Source organism: Rhamphochromis sp. 'chilingali', assembly GCF_963969265.1.
Source record: "Rhamphochromis sp. 'chilingali' genome assembly, chromosome: 14".
In the NCBI taxonomy this organism is placed as follows: domain Eukaryota; kingdom Metazoa; phylum Chordata; class Actinopteri; order Cichliformes; family Cichlidae; genus Rhamphochromis; species Rhamphochromis sp. 'chilingali'.
In genome coordinates this window covers 3323996-3343756 of record NC_137941.1, presented here as the reverse complement: position 1 = coordinate 3343756, position 19761 = coordinate 3323996, and the positions used below count along the sequence as shown (strand labels likewise).

Below are 19761 nucleotides of genomic sequence, written 5' to 3'. Positions count from 1 at the left end.
TTTATTTTATTTTATTTTTTTTTTACCGTCAGGTTTTCAACATTTAGATGATCCGTGTTTATGTCCTGTTTAAAATGCCTTTCAGTAAAACGGTAATTATCTGTAAACACAGACATGCACTGCAGAGATCACTTTTCCACACGCCGCCTTCCTAGGGGGAAAATCACAAATACAATAATTCGTCCGGGTAGGGCAATAAATTTTATGCTGCAATCAGCGAGTCAGAGGCTGTTGATCCCAATAAGGGTTGAATATTTGTATTGAGTAGGATACTCGGTGTGAAGGGCAAAGCAGACCGACCATGATGAAGGGCTGAGCTTTGTATCCCTTATTTAAATGTTAAGCTGTTTCTTGATGTAGGAAGAAAGCAATCTTCTCAGTGCCCTAAACAGGCAATAAGCAATATACATAATTATGTTAAATCATGTGATAATCATGGTTTACAGAAATTTGGAGTTCAGCTGTGAGATTATTTGTTTTAGTGTTCATGAGAAGTGTTTAGTCACAACAAATACTGATTGTTCCTGTGTACTGGAGACAGTCATGAATTATTTATGACCTCTGACTGCAGCTGTTAGAAAAAAAAAATACTGACTGTCATATTCTTACTCCTCTTGTTTTTATGGGAGGCTGTGTTTTTAAAAAAAAAAAAAAAAAAAAAAAATCTTTTTGTTACTTTGCCTTGTTGGTTTTGATTCCTTAGCTTTTTCTTTCTTTACTCCTTCTTGCTAATGTTGAAGCTGCGTTTCTCTATGTCAGTTTCTCTGTTTGTGTCTTTTACCTTTTAAAATACAGAGGAGGTTGTTTGCCGTCTAATTAAATCGCACCGCATTGTTGCATTGAATAGAATTTAACAATGTAATAATGTTTGAATAGAAACAAGTGATAAAAACTCTGTAAATAAAGCCAGACATGTTGACTATACTGAGCCAAGACTGATTTTTAGGAAGTATATTTCAGATCTCTCTTTGTTAGAATTGCATTGGGAAGGAAACTTATTGCTGATTACGTTTCTGGAACATCCCTAATTGTATTACAGTGGAGCTGATCCACAATATCAGAAAATCTTGAGTACACACACACACGCACACGCACACACACGGATCATTTAATGGTCAGTTACCAAGGGTTTTTTCCATCCCTTGTCTCTCTTACCTTAATTTCAGCAGGTTGTCAGGAGTGACAAGTCCACCTTTGTGACAGGCTCAGTAGCCATTTCTTTTTTTCTTTTTTTTCCCTTTTGTCTTTTTCCTTTTTCTTTTTTTTTTAAATTTTTTTTTTATAACTTTGAATCTGACCCATGTCTCCATTTTTTTTTTTTTTTTTTTTTTTCTCCTGTGATCCGTGATGGTACCATATTTAGTGCCTATCCTTTTCAAAGCATCTGGCCCCATAAGGTGAGAGCAGAAATGTAAATGTCATCCGGCTAATTAAAGACCCTTTAAACAGACCCTATGTCTGAACAAGCCTTTAATGAGCTTTGAAGGCTACATGAGGATGTGAGAGTGTGTGGAAAACTGGACCAAAAACTTTCCCCACCGTAGACCTCCCTGCATGTAGCTCAACTATATTTCACAGTAATTGGTCTTCCAAGAAGAAAAATCAGAATCAGAATACTTTATTGATCCCTGGGGGAAATTATTTTTTGTTACAGTGCTCCATTTTAAACCAACATTAAGACAAGACAGACAATACGCTAACTAAGAATAGTACAATATATACATATATATACATACATATATACATAAGTCACTTATAAATAAGTGTGAGATAAAGACATATGGGGAAGAAGAGCAGTGGAGTGAAAGATTGGGGGTGAAAGAGCCAAACTAAAGCAAAAGTGGACCTGGAATGTTAAACGCAGTGTGATTGCAGTCCAGGGGGGCGTGGAGGCATTCATGTGTTTCCACTGCTAAAGCTGGCATGCCCAGTATGAGGATGACCTAAGCGACTTTGAACGAGGGTTCATTGTAAGGGCATGGTTGAAATGAGCTTCAGTCATAAAAACTACTCGGCTGGATAGTTTTTCCATTAGCAGCTGTGACCGCAGAGGCCTCTGTATTTAGATTTACAGGAAGGATGTCAGTAAATGTGAACCAACTCCTATTTTTTTTGATGACCGTACCTAATTGATGTCAGAAATTGTGGTTTGGCACTGTGATCACATGTACACTGTGTCTGTGTGATGTGTTGAGGTCAGTGCAGTACGCTTCAGCAAAACTAGCCATCAAGAGTTAAATAGAGAAGGATATTTAATAAGGCTGCAATGCATAAACGTCTCATTACAAAGACAAATGCACATGTAAGAGTTTACTCCTCAGTGGAGATGTGGGGAAAGGAGATGTGGTCAGATACGTCATCCTTCACTGTGGTCCAGCATGTTTGGCCCCTACAGTGACGGGATGCTGATGGTATTTTGCTGCCATGTTTTAGTTTCCACTTGTCTCTTCAGAAAGAAGAGGTCACAGCAAATCGATACAGAGTTGCCCTGGGTGATCACCTTTATCCTATGATGAAACATTTCCATCAATGATAACTGTCCTTTTTAAATCTTTTTTTATCACAAAGATGGTTCTCCCATCTCCAGGGCATCAGGGGTCAGGCAGTGGTTTGATGATAATGGCATGGATTGTTTGCTATATCTTCATGTTTCAAATCTGCCAGTTAAAGGTTAATGAGATTTTAGGCTGGTGTGTCAGGCAGAATTCTTAAGATCATCAAAACACCAAAGAAAGGATGTATTTTTGGAAGAATGGTTTTCTGTTAGCTCCAACCATTTAATGCAACTGTTTAATGCAAACATTGTCATGTTAAGTGTGGGCCTGTGAGAGAGAGAATCAAAATTATATCTCACCATTTCAAGGAAACTTGTGATAATAATATTTCTAATGGTCTAGGAGAAAAATACTGAGGGATTTATTAGTGATGGCAGCTTGCATTTAGCTGCATTTATTAGTGCAGATAGAATGAAGGGCATTTCCATCTTTCTTTTCCACTCCTGTCACTGATGACAGAGTCTAATGTGAAGAATGACATTATCAAGGTGGAGCAACATTAAAGTCCAATAGTACTGACACAGCATCAGTCAAGTGTGAGCACGGTAATCTGGGTAGTGTTATCCCTGGGAATTTGAAGTAAAATTATAAAATAATCGCTTAACAATACCTTACGTATCTTAACCTTAGTCTCTGCAAGAGCTGCTGCACAATATTCTCACATATTGAAATTGAAAAAAAAATTTTTCCTGTTGTATTTTGGGTCAATCTTTTTAAACAGGTACTGAAAGCCCTCTTCTTTTTGTTTTTCTATCAGGATTCTCTGTCTGTCTGCTTTCCCTGGCATATGGTGCGCTGCTAGTGATGCTCGGTGGGGTCTTTTGTTTATGTTTGGGTTGCGCATCGCCAGCTGTTAGCATCTTGTTCTCGCATTCCTTCATAACCTGGTTCACTGACGCCACAAAATGTCACATAAAACTGACACTCTTATTATCGTGGACAGTGTGATGTGGCACAGCTCTTGTCACGTGTTTGCTAAAGTTCTTGTTTTCAAGGTCATTTTTACTGAAGTCTTTCTGAATTCAAATACTTCTATTGTTGTTTTATTTTTAAGTCCTGATCACCAACACTGAATGAATGTGATCTCTTACCAAGAATCAGTATTCATGTAGATGACTGAAAATCTCCTTTCTTGTCATCCTCTTTCCAGATGAGGGTTACTACCAAAGTGGAAGGTTTCAATTTGAAATAGATGTCCCTGAAGCCTATAACATGGTGGTGAGTAGTCAAGTTTCTCTCCTGTGGGCTGGTTTGAAAAGCACATTTCTGTGCCCGTGGGTGTCTCTGTGTTAGCCTGCTCACCTCTTCCTTTTGTTTGTTCTTTCACTCATTCTTTTCCTACCAAGCATTTATTCTGATACTCTTCTGTGTAAGTGTATTTATTCTGTGTTGTTTTTCTCCCTTTGCTCTACATTTTTTCACACAATCATTATTTGCTCCACACAAGTATATGCAGCACTTCATAATAGCTTCACAAATCCTTCTGCATAAAAAAGCAATCATTTTAGATCATTTAGATCTTAATGTAAGGAATGTAGTAATAATAATAATAATGCATTTTATTTATAGGCGCCTTTAAAGACCCTCAAGGTCACCTTACATTAGTGCAACAAAATAAAAACACGAGGTAAATGAAAAATAAAAAATGTATGAAAATATAAAAGCTCAACAAGGTAAAAAGAGAATAAGACGGAATCATCATGAAGGGTATGCAATTTTGAATGGATGGGTTTTAAGACGTGATTTAAAAGTAGAGAGTTTGTAGTCTGGGGGTCTGGTGGATGTGCATTCCAACGTCTCAGGGCAGAATAACTAAAGGCTCTGACTCCCATGGTAGTCAGGTAAACAGGTGGAACAGATGGAAGGGAAGCTAAAGAAGAGCGGAGTGTACGAAGTGGTGAGTGCGTATGGAGAAGATCAGATAAATATGGAGGAGCGAGGTTATGAAGCGCTTTGAAAGTAAGAAGCAGGATCTTGAAATCGACACGGAGGTGAATTGGAAGCCAATGGAGTTGTTTAAGTCTAATTCTGAAAATAATACATGCAGCTGTATTTTGAACTAACTGCAGTTTAAGGAGAGATTTATGAGGTAGACCATAGAGAAGTACAGTAATCTAAACAAAATGTGACGAGCATTGGCAAGTATGGCAGTACTGTTTGGAGTGAGTGAAGGTCGAAGGCGGTTAATAATACGAAGATGAAAATAAGTTTTGATTTGGTTCCTGTTAGAATAAATTCTGGGAGCTTTTTGCCATTAAGTTTAAGAAAATTGTGAGTAAACCAAATCGAGATTTCTCTTAAACAATCAGAAATGGATGTGGGTGGGAGAGTAGCTGTGGGTGTGGAAGATAAGTAGAGCTGGGTAGGGCTGCCACAAACAATTATTTTGATCGTCGACTAGTCACCGATTATTTTTGCGATTAGTCGACTAAACAGATCATCATCCATTGGACATAAAACATACAGCTTATTGCACCAGCAGCATCTGCTCTTATATAACTATCATTAGCTTACAGCTTTAAGTGTTTAAGGTCTGTGCTAACTAAAAATAAAGACAAGATGATAGTTTATTAAATTTTAATGACATTTGCAGATTGTTTCGTTGGAGTTTAATAAACTCAGCCGTCTGCTCCTTGCTAACTAAAATATAACAGGACACTGGAGTAAATTCTCAAGTATCTCACACTTCTGATAATCAGTTGTCTGCTTGACGTTTATTCAGCTGTGTAAAAACTATAACTTTAATCTCAGCCAAACAGATTTACTCAGGAACAAATAAAATACTAAAAAAAAGCCAAACAATAACATTTTTCAGTTATCTAAGTGATTTTAATAATTGACATTATCATGACTAGTCGACTAATCGTGGCAGCCCTAGAGCTGGGTGTCGTCTGCATAGCAGTGAAATTGGATGTTATATTTCTTGAAAATATTACCTAAGGGTAGGAGATGGATAGTAAAGGGTAAAGGACCCAGGACAGAGCCCTGGGGTACACCAGAGTTAACTGGAGTAGATGGGGATCTGTGAGTGAGTAATTGAACAAACTGTGAACGGAAACAGAGATATGAGGTAAACTAGGCGACTGTTAAGATGCAAAACTGGTTTTTTTTTTTTTTGGTTTTTTTTTAAATGCCTACATTTATTACTGGCTTGACTCCAGCAGTTAAACTGAACTATCTTTACAAATGATATGATGCACTAAATTAATAATTGCTGTATCTTAGTAAGGTTAGCTGTGAGTCTGTGCTCGCAGGTTGTAAATATGGCTTTCTCCTCATGGTAGAGCCAGAATAAAGTCGGGGGTTAGAGACGGAATTAATGAACACATAAATACACTCATACATGCTGTTTATGGAGCAAATTACAATTCTCAAATAAAATCTTTATACATCAGTAGTATAAATTTCAAAACTTCTACGTTGCTCATTCTTGAGTTATCATGTTGACAAACTTGCATGTCCGCATCGCCCGCTCGGCAAGCTGACTATAATACTCTGTCAGCCTTTTACGGCTGAGGGCTAAACACCTGTTAATCATGGGGAAAAAAAAGCTTTTAATTTTGACATGTATCTCTGACCTGAAGCGAGGCTTTCTTATGAGCTGTGTAGCTGTAAAATCTTGCTCATGGACAGATCCTTCCTGAATAATCACCAAGAAAAATAATTTCCATGAACAGTTAATCAGATCGACTTTACGACTCAAAATGTCAGCTGTTAGGGGAATAATAAGTGGGTTTATTCATTATCAGACTGACACTCACGTCTTTTTAAAAACAAATTCTTTCTAATCTGAACTGATACAAATGTTCACCTTGCTGTTGAACAAGAAGTTCTTGATTATAGGTTTTTAAATGTAAAAAATAATCTGCTAATTTCAAATGGCCTAAAATGTTACATTAGTTGATCTATTGATAAACTTTAACTGAAACACAATCATAATTAATGGTCAGTCATTAAAGGACAGTCAGTTGCACTGTGCTTTTCTAGTCTTACTGACCAGTTAAACAGTATTACAACACAAGCAAAGAGAAGCATTTTCAATAACTGTTAGATTTGTTCCAGAAATACCCCCTCACTTTACTGTAATCCAGTTCCTGTTAGATGTGAAGTATCAATACTTGTTTATGTTTAATAGCTTTGTCGTCTCCAAATGCAATAGTTGGTTGTCACATGTAGGTACTCAAAATGTCAAGATGGGATTGACATCAGTGTAAGACTTAACTTCATGATATAGAAACAAGTAATTTGAGAAATTAAATCCATATAATTTAATTCTCATCAGAACCACATCACATAGCTGCTGGTATAAAGTTTTGTAGATATCAGGACATCAGAATGACTCTACAAAGACATAATTATAATTATCACTCAAGTCACTCCGACTTATCGGGGTGAAGTGAACAGTGTGTGTCATGCAACAGCGTTTCTTCATTTTCAAGTATTTATGAGTGCAATCTCTTTGTAATAAGCTGTTAGTCATAAAAAGTGCGATAAGAAATATTTCTTTTTTGGCTGTACTTGAAAATAGGGTGTTGTGACTTGCTGGGGGCTACTGTATATTACTCTTTTTTTCATAACAAAATGGCTCCAGACAAATAGCATTATAGGAAAAAGAAAGTAGCCATCAAGTCCAGAATGGGGAAGCTTAAAGCCGTTTAAAAAATCTGATTAGCAAAAAGTTTGTTTTTGTTTTGGACAGAAATAGAATCAACAGCAACATATTATTATTATTATTATTATTATTATTATTATTATTAACAACAACAACAAGTTTAAAAATAAGAACAACTGTGCAGGAGAGGTTAGGAAGACCATAAGGTTTTATAAGGCCACCTCCCCTATAACATTAACAGGTTAGCAGGAGAAACAGATAAGTGACATACAATAATTTACTAATATAATAAATATTCACATCATATACTATTAGAAATTAACATTGGTTTTTATTGTTTTTTGAAAGATTAAAATGCAGTTATCGACTGAAGAGCTGGTGGTGGCTTGTTCTCATATGAAGGTCCTCTGTATTTAAATCTATTTTGCCCAGTTAACGTTGTTCATAAGGGTAAACAAAAACCACCACAATGTCTTGTTGAATAAGTACGTGCATCTGAAGTTGAAAAGTAGACGATAGTGTCACAGGAAATTAGATTTATCTATGTTTTTTCTCATCATGCTGCAGTAGCGGGAGCTCTAAGCTAGAAACCTTCCTTACTGTCTTCTTTGGTTTTACTTACTTAATTCAAACACCATCTTTGAAACCACTCCTGTAAAGCTACAATAAAATTCTAATTACATGATTTTACTGTTTTTACAGTGGCCTATGTCACATTTGCTAACAAAGAAAAGAGGTCAGAAAAGTCAATAATGCTTTACTAGAAACAGCAGGATACGAGGCACGTGCACCAAAGGCTCAGACGCATCCTCGTTGCCCAGAAATGATGACTAGACCATTTTTGGACACTCTGCTGGGTTTTGTGTGCTCTGCTTTTTAACTGCTGTTTGCACAACACGATTCAAAAAAGAAACAATACTCATTTAACATGATTCCTCTGTTTTTATTTTCTGGTTGAGGGTTTTCTTTCTTGGACATTTCTCTGTGTCTGAGTCTTGTCTGTCATCTAATGAAATTTAGTCTGATTAATTAAGTTGGTTTAGAGCGTGTATGAAGTGATGCTCAGGTAACTTGGGAGACTAATAGGAAGTAGAAATGGACTGCTTTTAAAACATCACATAATGTTAAAATAATCAGATAACTTAAATGTGTCTCTTCCTAAATTGTTGGTTTGTTGGTTTCCAGCCTCCTAAAGTGAGATGTCTGACCAGAATATGGCATCCCAATATCACGGAGAATGGAGAAATCTGTTTGAGGTAAATTGTGTGTACCCTTCCCCAATATTACTTCTTCCTAGCGCGTGACATTTTATCTCATATTGTCATTTTCTATTTAGCCTAGAAATTGATAGAAAACCAAAACTGAAAAATAATTTCTCTGAGCCCTCATTCTTTGAGAATCCTCGACAATGCATGCAAATGCAAAAAAAAATTAGTAGTCTACAGTAAAAAAAAAAACATTGTGCATTAAAAAGCTCACACAAAGCATCTTACATAAAGCGCAAGCGTTTACAGTATTGCAGATACTCTAGCTGTGTATCTCTTTTTTTCTTCTGCAGCTTATTGCGGGAGCACTCTATTGATGGCACAGGCTGGGCCCCCACTAGAACATTAAAGGTAAAGTGTAACTTTTTCTTCAGTAGAATTTCCTTTTCTTTGTTTTTGCTGTGTAATTGAACTTTGGGGTCATCATCAGTGTTTTATCTGTGGGCTAGGGGTTCAATTCAAGTCCCGTTACAAAGATGTGGCTCAAAGGTGTGATGAAAGGTGCAGTTTGCTGATGTCGGCAGTCTTACTAGAATTGGACTCTATGATGAAAAAAAGTTTGGACCCTTCTAATTGCTACATCATAATATTTATGAATCTCTCCTTAGCTTTTGATACCATTGCAATGTACCCAAAACTCAACAAACTATCTGGATAACAGGTCAATTTTCTCCGTCAGAGACCAACATGTGGTGGTCATAGTCTGCCAAGCGTGTTTGAAACCCAAAGCTTTTGTTTTGCTCTGTTCCTGCTATGAAGCGCACAGATATCTTAATTTATATGTGAATCAAAATTAAACTTAATGCTATTATTTTTTTCAAGACTATTTCAACTAACTATATAACTTATATCGTGCTGAACCCTTGGAGGGAAATATTGATGCAATGCTAATTTTTAAGAAATGTGGACACTGTAACATGTAAATTAAAGCAAAATACAGTGATTTGCAAATCTCATAAAACCCATATTTTACTCGCAGTGAAATGTAGAAAACATCAGATGTTTAAACTGAAATAATGTCCCATTTTCAGAAAAAAATAGTCATTTTGAACTCTATGGGAGAATCGTGCGTCAAACATTAGGACGGACCCAGCATGTCTTTTTTTATTTAACAGTCTGTAAACATCTGGGAACTGAGGAGGGGCGCTGCTAGACTTTGGGGAGAAGGAGGTTGACGCAGTCTCGTCTGAGCGAGGATTCTTGCTGCTCAGCCGTCCCTGGTCGTCCTTGTCCAATTTTATTTTTTTCATTTCATGACGAGCTAAATGTTTTTAAAAGGTAAAATGTCTGGAATGTAAGTTGGCCAGTTCATCGCCCAGACTCTTCTGTGAAGCCATGTTGTTGTAATAGATGTAATGCGCAGTTCTGCTTCCTCTTGCTGATTATCCTGAGTATGAATATGTAAGGTTTTGCTTAGATAAATGGGAGCATATGTTCCTCTAAAACCCATGTCACCCTATATCATCAAAGATCAAGAGTTTTGAACTGCAAGCCAGATGCCGTCAATTAATTTCAAGTCGCTTGACCACAGAACAGTTTTCCACTTTTCTTCAGTTCATTTTAAAAAGCCTTGTCCCAGAGAACATGGTAGTGTTTCTGGATCACGTTCACACATGGCTCCTTCTTTGTATCATAGAGCTTTAACCTGCATTTGTGGATTGCACGGTAAACTGTGTCCTGGACGTGTTCCTGAGCCCAGGCAGTAATTTCCATGACAGAATCAAGCCTGTTTTTAATGCAGTGCTGCCTGAGGGCCTGAAGACCACGTGTTTGCACGCAGATATTTCTTTTGAAGGCGTTACGTACTGCAGATAATAAGATATTCAAAGTCATCACAAATTTAAGTGGAGCATCGTTATTCTGAAATTGTTCTTCTATTTGTAGACACTGTGTTTTTACAGACTTGCAGACTGGTGAACCTCTGCCCATCTTTTCATAAACATGTTTTCTGTGCTCTATTGGGAGTAAAATATGGGTTCATGAGTTTTGCAAGTGATTGTTTTCTGTTTTTATTTACTTTACACAGGAGTTGGGGTTGTACATGATTTCAAACACAAAAGACACGAGCATCACACTCCTTGACACACAGTGTCTTTCACTTTCTTAAACTAACAAAGAGGCAGAAAAAATACAGCTCAGAGCTTTGGCATTCTCTCAGGACACAATAAAGTGTTGCAGGGCCGTGGAAGATAAACTCCACAATAAAAAAGCTTTTCAGCTGCATGTAAAAGAAAGCCTTGACTTTTCATGCTTCACCCTTCACTCAATTTAGATTTTTTTTTTTTTTTTAATCTCTTAAGAAAGAGTTACTGAAGACTCGAGCAAGGACGTCCTCCTCTAGCCCAATTCAAGATTGTCTGAAATAATGTCTGATAGAAACTATGGACTGAAACATAATGTAGTTGTACTTTCTACGTTAAATAAGATTTCTCTGCAGAGATTCAAGAGTATATAAAAATTGCTGTCACAAACTGCATTGGTATGCTCTTGTAGCTTTAGAAATATGCAAATGTATGCATTTGAAGTACTGGGTGGGCTTTCTTCCTCCAGTGCAGGATTTCCGAGTTTAGAGGGTCATTCACTAAATCCTCTTTGAATACCCTCGAGTTTCCTGCAAAGGCGCTTGTCGGAAGTTACTGTCAGGATTTGTCTTACCCTTTATTCCTGTTTTAGGTTTTGTGTGTGTGTGTGTGTGTGTGTGTGTGTGTGTGTGTGTGTGTGTGTGTGTGTGTGTGTGTGTGTGTGTGTGTGTGTGTGTGTGTGTGTGTGTGTCAATCCAGACTAGCTGCCTTCCTTTGCCTTTTGTTTTGTTTTTTGCAGACATTGCTTTTATTCTTTACCTTCCTTCAAAGAAGACACATTCCTTTATTCTTGTACAAACACTTTGTTCATACTATTTGTCCTTGTACAATATGTCTCACATAGTTGAAACTCTCAGGCTGGTTATGTTTTCTTTTATTGGGTGATCATCATTACAGGTTTAGTATCCCCAGAGCATTGAATAAATGATGTTACATTATTTAGCATGCTCTCAGTCACAGTCGGTTAGGGGGGAAAATGTATAATGGGGTCCAATGACTGTTATGTGTCTGCAATCAGGTTTCTACTAAGGATTCATAAAGGGAAATTATAGAAATGTAGGCTTATAACTTGGAGAAAAATAACTGTACAAAAGAACTGAATTATCTACTATTCTTCCGTGTACAACATGATTGTACAAGAATTAAAGAATGTGTCAAATCTACTTTTAACATCTATGAAACAATGTACACTTTGGAAAAAAATATGCGTTATTTTATTTTATTTTTTTAGCTGCTTTTATGGCAGTAAAAGTCTGGTGGCCACCGCTGCTGTGATCCAAAAATGTCCAATGTTGATTTGCGGACAGCAGGACATCTTTAACTCCCACAATCTTAAATGAGCTGGGTCCAATAAATCCTTGTCATTGTTTCTTTGTAGAGTTATTACCTTGAATCCGTGAATGTCGTTCACTGAAAATAGTTAGCAGGATTCCTGAAAAGAGTTTCTGAGCGCACAGAGTGATTTCACCAACCACATCTTTTCCTTTTTTTTCCCCTTTATTGTAAATGCAGTGCTGCCTGAAGGCCTGGAGATCATGGCTATTCAACATTGGTTTTGTCCCTTATAACCAGGCATTTCTGTTGAATTTCTAAAACTTGAATTAGATTAGGTACCACAGTCAGTGAATTACTTGCAGTTTTAATGTTGCTTAACAATTTGAATATCTAATTCAATATTCCAGAAAGTAGTGAACACTTTCCATTCTTTACCTCTTCATATGCAGCCGTGTTACTTATGACCTGTGGTTGGTTTTAAAAAATGTTTCAGGTATTTTTTTCCACATTTGATAAAAAATAAACGTTGGGTCAGTTTTTCCACAAGCCCCGCTGGTTTAGAGACTTATTCATCATGAAGAAAACAAGACAGTCAGCGATCGATCGATTTACTTGCAAGGGAGGCCTCGTCGGTGTCTACCACGAAAATGACCCCAATGACGGCCTCCTCTCACTGCCTTTTATTGGGAAAGCAGTTCACACAATGCACATCACAGCAAGGCAACGCCCACATGTTTCTAAGACAAGGCATTGTATGTATATGTGTGAACTAGGGCTGCTCGATTATGGCAAAAATTATAATCACGATTATTTTCACGGAAATTGAGATCTCGATTATTCGACGATATTTATTTAACAACAGCAATGTATTGAATAATGACTTTAAAGATTGTCAAAAAATAATATAAAATAGTGTGCAAATACTGATAACAGTGCAAATGTTTACAATATAAAAAATAAATGAAAAATGTAAACATCTGTGACAGCACTGAGCAGCTCCTTCAGTGGGAGACTGCGGCACCCACGGTGTGGGACGGAGAGATTTCGCAGGTCTTTCCTCCCCACTGCTGTCAGACTCCATAATAAAGACTTTAACTGATCAAGCACACATCCATACATATGCAATAATACTTTCTGTCATCGTTGTATTTTTACTCAGTTGTATATAGTATTTGTATTCTATTTTTATCTTATTGTATATTTATTTTATTTTATTCTACTGTATATAGTATTTTATTTTATTCTATTCTGTACAGCTGTGTACTGTATTTATTCTTATTGTATTCTAATTTTTGCCTCATAACTTTTGCACTGTCCACTTCCTGCTGTGACAAAACAAATTTCCCACGTGTGGGACTAATAAAGGTTATCTTATCTTATCTATGTTTAGTGAACTTTGCAGTGTTGCTCTGTGGAGCAGCTACAACACTGTGGCAAAGTTTACACACTATGTCTACTTGATCCACGTCTGACTCCGCGAACCCATAATGTTTCCACACCACTGAAGGTTTTTTTTACCTCCCTTTTCAACCAACGGCAGTCACTCTCCTCTCCAAATAACTTCTGCTTAGCTTTCCGAGCTTCCCTCGGGTCCTCTTAATTGTTGTGACGCGAGTTCGAAATGCAGAGAGGTGCGCTCGATTTGCCACACGGAGCAGCGCGAGAGTAAAGCACGAGGGAGGTGCTAATAATCGGCTCAGTCATTTTTAATGATCGTTGAAAGCCCAGATCATAATTTAGATTAAAATTCGATTAATTGAGCAGCCCTAGTGTGAACGTGTGTGTGTGTGTGTGTGTGTGTGTGTGTGTGTGTGTGTGTGTGTGTGTGTGTGTGTGTGTGTGTGTGTGTGTGTGTGTGACCTCCTGCTGACCAAAGGGTCATAAAAGCAGGAGCAACATCACAAGAAACAGATCTTCCAGATAGGATGTATCTGCAATAAAACACTACAGCCCCCCCAGAACCTCGAGAGGCTGGGGAGGGGGACAAAAGAATGAATTCCTTTCATCACAGAGTTAAAACAATGTAGAAATGGTAAGCATAAAAATGACAACATTTAACAATTCACTCTAACATTTCCCTCCTGTTTTGTCATTTTTATGCTCCAAATTATTCCTGTGTAGTATATTCTAGCAATGCACCTCTTGCTTGACATTTTCAGCGCAGGCGTCATTTATACACAGGCTTCTCTCATGTCATTCATTTCAGTCATTTCATATTGTTGTAAAAGTACATAATTAACAAATGTATTAGACATCATTTTAGTTAGCATTGATCTTATACACGGTAAAATGCATCCTATACATAAGCAAATCAATGTCAACAGTCCAAAAACAGGAGTTAATATTTTCAAAAGAAGATGCCACCAAGGACCAGACAGTAACCAAGCTATCCAGCCTTGTGGTGCATCTACTCCTGTCGTGCGATTCATCATGCATTTCTGCAAGTAAACAACTGAATGTCAACAGTCAAACAAGAAGAATCAACATTCTCAAAAATCATATGTCACTACAATCCAACTGTATACAGACATAGGCATTCAAACATATCAGTTGACTTTATTGTCTGTCCATGTGGCTCTCAGCTAACTTTCAAAGCTGTAGCCTGGTCAACACCCTTCTTTATGACTCCTATCAACCCCCCAAATCTTCTCACTGTAGGCATCCTGTGGGGGTTAGAGTCAACTGGTGAATTATCTGCATTTACAACTCTTCTCCTGTCCTGTTGTCACCGCAGAAAAAGCTTTGTAAAGGAAATTGGATCAAGGTGTTTTGATCTTCTTGGCTCAAAACTCAAGTGTTCATGATGTAAATGTAGACAAAAGGCTTCTCTGTTTACATCCTTCTTGCAGAGGACAAAAAGAATAGGTGATGTCGCACAAATTCCATGATAAATCTCCAACTTGGACTAATCCACCAGAGCAGTTCACCTTCCCAGCTACTGGTGAATCAACCGTCCATTCAGGTTCAGAGGAGTTGAAAAGTTGGCAGTGTTCCAAGTACGTTTACTCCTGGATGTGTTGCTAAGGCAACCAAACAAACTGTCTCGCTCTCAGTGATGCTATATGGCCACAGTCCAGAAGAATGTGTAGTCAGTGGCATCACAAGCATAACAATTGGTCTCGTTGTTTATGCGAGCGGTTGTGTTCATTAACTGCCACCAGTAGTTGGTTGAAAACCCATGCGGGTACTGGGTGTGGTTTGCTCTGTCCCAGTGCGCTCCTGTCATCCCACTCAGGGTCCACAGGCTCAAGAAGGTGCACAGCACATTCCCAGCCATTCTGATGAGTACCTGTGGCTCAGTTGGTTTCTTCACCGGATTGAGACGAGGGGCCCTGGAGGCTCTCCCCCCCTTTGTACCCGGTCTTCCTGCCACTTACTCCGAGCTGGCCTTGATGTGTGTCACCTTTTAATAGTGCGCTTGATGTATCCAAGTGTTTCTTTCAGCAATCTTCACTGCTGTGGGTGTCGTCAGCAGCACCTGATAGGGACAGTATATCTCAAACTTTATTCATTTCTCCCCTGTAACATTCACATTTTCTCCAACATTACCTCAACAACACAGTGTAATTTCATCATCAACATATATCCTGTAACCACAGTTTTCTTCACACAATATCTCAGTAATCCTGTGGTAGAAAAACATCATTAAGTTGTGTCCTGCTCTAAATCACATGATCAAATCAATTGATTAACCATCTGCTGTAAAAAAAGAAATGTAATTGTTAGCGCTGCGCAGGTGTATACACTCTTTTTCACAGTAATCTCTGTGAGCAACACAAGGTAGTGAATAACACACCCATGGTAAATTCACAGACACAGAAAATGTTAAACTAAAAAGGTTAAATTTGCATGTAGTTTTTGTATTATTTTCTAATAAATGTAGAATTGAAATAATTTCCAAATCCCTAAGTCAGTTTTTGATTACATTTTAGATGTTGTCACAATTTGTTAAGGTTATAGAGCTCATGAGTTGCTCAGCCTGTATATGCTGTGGTTATAAGCAGTTTTTCTTGTTGTGGTTTGGTGTACAATCACAGTTGATGTAGCGGACATGCACACATAGTCTTATTTTCATTTACCTTCCTCTGATTACTTCTATGGAACCCCACAAATCCTCCTCCGAAGCTCAAATCAATTACGTTACATTCGACTTTAATCTCATGTTGCTTGTTGGCACTAGTTTCCAGAACACAGTGGAAATGTATAAAGTATAAAAAATAAAACAAATCCTAATCTGTGCTGATTTTAAAAAAGCATTTTTATTTCTATAAAATGAAACTTAAAATGTTGAAAATCTGAGAAACGGGGAACACTTTACTCTGAAACCTCTTTGATAAAGTACTTCAGCCGCGGTTCCTCTGTCGTTTTCTTTTCCATGACTTTGATTATAAGAAGGCACTGCACAGAAAGCAACTTTGTATCCAGTGTGAGGACATAATTGGTTTTCTCTTTATCGTAATGTTAAAAAAAACAAGTCGTGGACAAATACATTTTTGCATATGTATTCCTTACACAATGTAATTTTTTTTTTTTTGAGAAGAGTATTTGAATGAATCATACAAATGGGATTTACCAAAGTTTGTGGCAGACTTGCATTTATTATACTTTAATTTGCATCTAAGGTGGTTTTGATAGTTGCTGCTCAGACTGTTAATTTACTTTGAATGACAGGAGATGTTATTAGAATGAGCCCATAATACGTATGGGTTACAGTCCTGTGGCTCCGTTCAGAACAATTAGAGGCTAGTCTCACACAATCAGTCCTGTGAAAAACTTCACAAAGCTTCACAAAAATGCAGTAGAAGTGTGTGTGCAAAAAACGAGTACATCCCACAATTCGACTACTTGTAGAACTTTAAGAGTAATAACTTGAGATGATTGTTTGAGTCCACAGGGTTTCTCTCGACTTGAGGTCTGATCTTTGACTGGGCTGTTGCAACACCTCGATTCTTTTCTTTTGCAGCCATTCTGTTAGAGGTTTGCTGCTGTGTTTGGGATCATTGTCGAGATCAATTTCCTGATTTTGCCCAAGCTTTAGCTGTCAGACCTATTATACAGTAAGTAGTAGTGCTTGTTATTGACAAAAACATAATATAAGAATTAGGGCTGCCACAAACGATTATTTTGATAGTCGACTAGTCACCGATTATTTTTGCGATTAGTCGACTAATCAGATCATCATCCATTGGACGTACAGCGTACAGCTTATTGCACCAACATGCATCTGCTCTTATATAACTATCAATAGCTTACAGCTTTAAGTGTTTAAGGTATGTGCTAAGTAAAAATAAAGACAAGATGATAGTTTATTAAATTTTAATGAAATTTGCAGATTGTTTCGGTGAAGTTTAATAAACTCCTTGCTATCTAAAATATAAAAGGACACCGGAGTAAATTCTCCAGCATCTCACATTTCTGATAATCAGCTGTCTGCTTGACGTTTATTCAGCTGTGTAAAAACTATAACTTTAATCTCAGCCAAACCGATTTACTCAGGAACAAATAAAATACTGAAAAAAGCCAAATAATAACATTTTTAAGTTATCTAAGTGACTCATATATCATGTTTAACCTGAGAAGTGAAAGACGGCGGTGGGTTTGAAAACGATTTGCCGGGGGTCCGGTGTTCTCACGGGCTCTAGTGAGCCTAGCCCCCGGCTAGCTATCGAGCTAGTGGGTAACAGACGTCTCCAAAAACGTCTGAGCGCTTTTGAAAATATGTGGTGTCTTGATAAACTGAGTTTATTTTGTGACCCAGAAAGAATAATAAGAGTAATATTAAGACTAACTAGCTGCCGCCATTGTTGGAAACTGAGCAGGGCCGCGCTATGAATTCTGGGACACAGCTACTTCTTCTTCGGGGTTTAACGGCAGCTGGCATCCTTGTACATGCAGTGCTGCCATCTTCTGTTTCAGTCCGTTATTACACTGTTAAATCCTACTACTTATTCCTGCGTCTTTTGTGATCTTATAAAGCTTCAAACAACGCGTCGACTATTAAATCAGTCGTCGACGATTTTGATAGTCGACGATTTTTCGTGACTAGTCGACTAATCGTGGCAGCCCTAATAAGAATAGAGAAAAATCAAGAGAATTCTGATTTAAAATAAATTTAAAAGCATAGATGTTAATGATTGCTGTATGTGTGATGATGTCTGTGCAAAGTTTCATATTGGCCCAGCTGCTAAGGAGGAGAGAGCGTACATGCCAAAGTACAAATGATTATAGTAAAATGCATAACTTTGTAATGAATAACCCCCAACACTGCTTTGGCCTTAAACTGGCTCTAAATCTGTCCAAATTACGATTGTACTTTGCATATCCAAAGCTAAGTGGTTGCTAGAACAGCTATTATAATTAAAAATGGCAACATTTAAACAGCCTTTCACTGATGATCTGGTGGAACGATTTATGATGGACATAAAAGGCTTCGAGTGATGCTCACAGTCATATTGTTTAAGGTTTTTTGTGGCTGTCCCTTTCTATTCCTGGCCTGTCTCTCTGTGTGACCCCAGCTCAAGTTAAAACGTGGCCTGTGTTTGTTTACCTAAAGGTAGGTGTGAGTGTGATCATATGTGTGAGAGTGGTTGACTTTGGGTTGATGTGCGTCAGCAAGTGTCATCAGGTTCACAAAAGTGAAAAGAAAACACAACAAAAGGATTGTTGGTCACCGCTCTTCTGTACTTCAGCCCACACACTGCTACGTGAAATATCTTTGCTGTGTGTATTTGTATATAGTCATGCCATATTCAATATTTCATTGCTTTAAGGTTTATTTCAGCAGAAATATTGTGCCTACATGTATTTATTTTCAACTTATTCTATGTAAGTGTTTCTAATAGGTGCTTTATAGTCAGGTCCTATATCAGTAGTTCCAGTACTGAGAATCATCTTTGTGGTTTTATGAATTCACTTCAAACAAAACTATTTGCTGACTAATCAGAAATGCTGCCAGAGGTTCTTTTTGTTAAAGGATTAGAAAAAAAGCAATGTTTGTTTCACAGTTTAAATCCGATGTTTGTTTTTAAGGTGCACCATAGCTTTTAGAAAATTCTGGAAATGTTGATTGGAAAGGCGTCGTGACACTTTTCAAAGTCGTCCTTTCTCTTTTACTGACTTTTGCTGACTTCTGCTCACACTCGTGGCTCTGAGCACTGGGCTGCCGGGGTGTCCTTGCAGTGAAGTATGTAAAGTAAGTCAGTAGAGTGTAGTTTTTTGCTTCTAGGTTGATTGGAGTGGTAATAACATTGTTTTTGTTTTTCTTCAGGTAACCAGTTTCCTCACATTTTTTCCTTCTGTGTTTTGCGGATGTTTTCTCTAAAATGGTTTTTACCTACCTAACTTCTAGTTCACTCGGAGCTTGTGTTGACTTTTCTTTTTCCCTTTCTTTTTCTTGTTGCTCATAAACTTTCTTCTGCTTAGAAGGGCATATCACTGGCTGCAGTGCCTTACAGCTTTAAGAAAAAGTAAAGCAAAGTAAAAAATAATCTCTTACTTTAGACTGGCTTTAATAAAAGCTGGAAGGGATTTAGTTTTAGCTCACCATGATTTGGAAGAGAAAACTTTTGGTTTTAATATCATGAACATTGTACAACGAGAAGGCTTTGTGTTTACTTTTCTCACAAAGCATCCAGTGCACACCTTCAGAACTTTGAAAGACAAGCTAGTTGTTTGTCTTTTAAAATAATCATTACTCAGAACTTCATGTAATTATGTAAATTAACAAAATATTTTCTTATGGCATGAATGAAGGTAAACGAAACCTCTGAAAGCATTCAGTTAAATCAAAGTAATCCTTTAAAATGATCAGTATTGCAAGTTGTATTTAGCAAGTGAATGAAATGAAGATTATTTAGTCTTTTTGGTCTCTCACAATTTCTTCTGATGTACTTGTTGTCATTTCTAACTGTCTTTTTTTTCTTTACTGTAGCTATTGTGGGTGAAGATCACCCTTCAACCTTTTTACTGTGCAT

The 19761-nt window shown here is 37.5% G+C and overlaps 1 protein-coding gene across 1 annotated transcript in view; it reads left to right on the top strand.

The window, feature by feature from the left end:
* Nucleotides 1-19761, top strand: part of ube2f (ubiquitin-conjugating enzyme E2F (putative)) — a 59687-nt gene that overhangs the window by 22488 nt on the left and 17438 nt on the right. The window contains exons 5-7 of the mRNA XM_080902225.1: nucleotides 3706-3773; nucleotides 8353-8423; nucleotides 8726-8783. Of these exons, the coding sequence (XP_080758351.1) occupies nucleotides 3706-3773; nucleotides 8353-8423; nucleotides 8726-8783 (197 nt within the window). The remainder of the gene's footprint in view (nucleotides 1-3705; nucleotides 3774-8352; nucleotides 8424-8725; nucleotides 8784-19761) is intronic.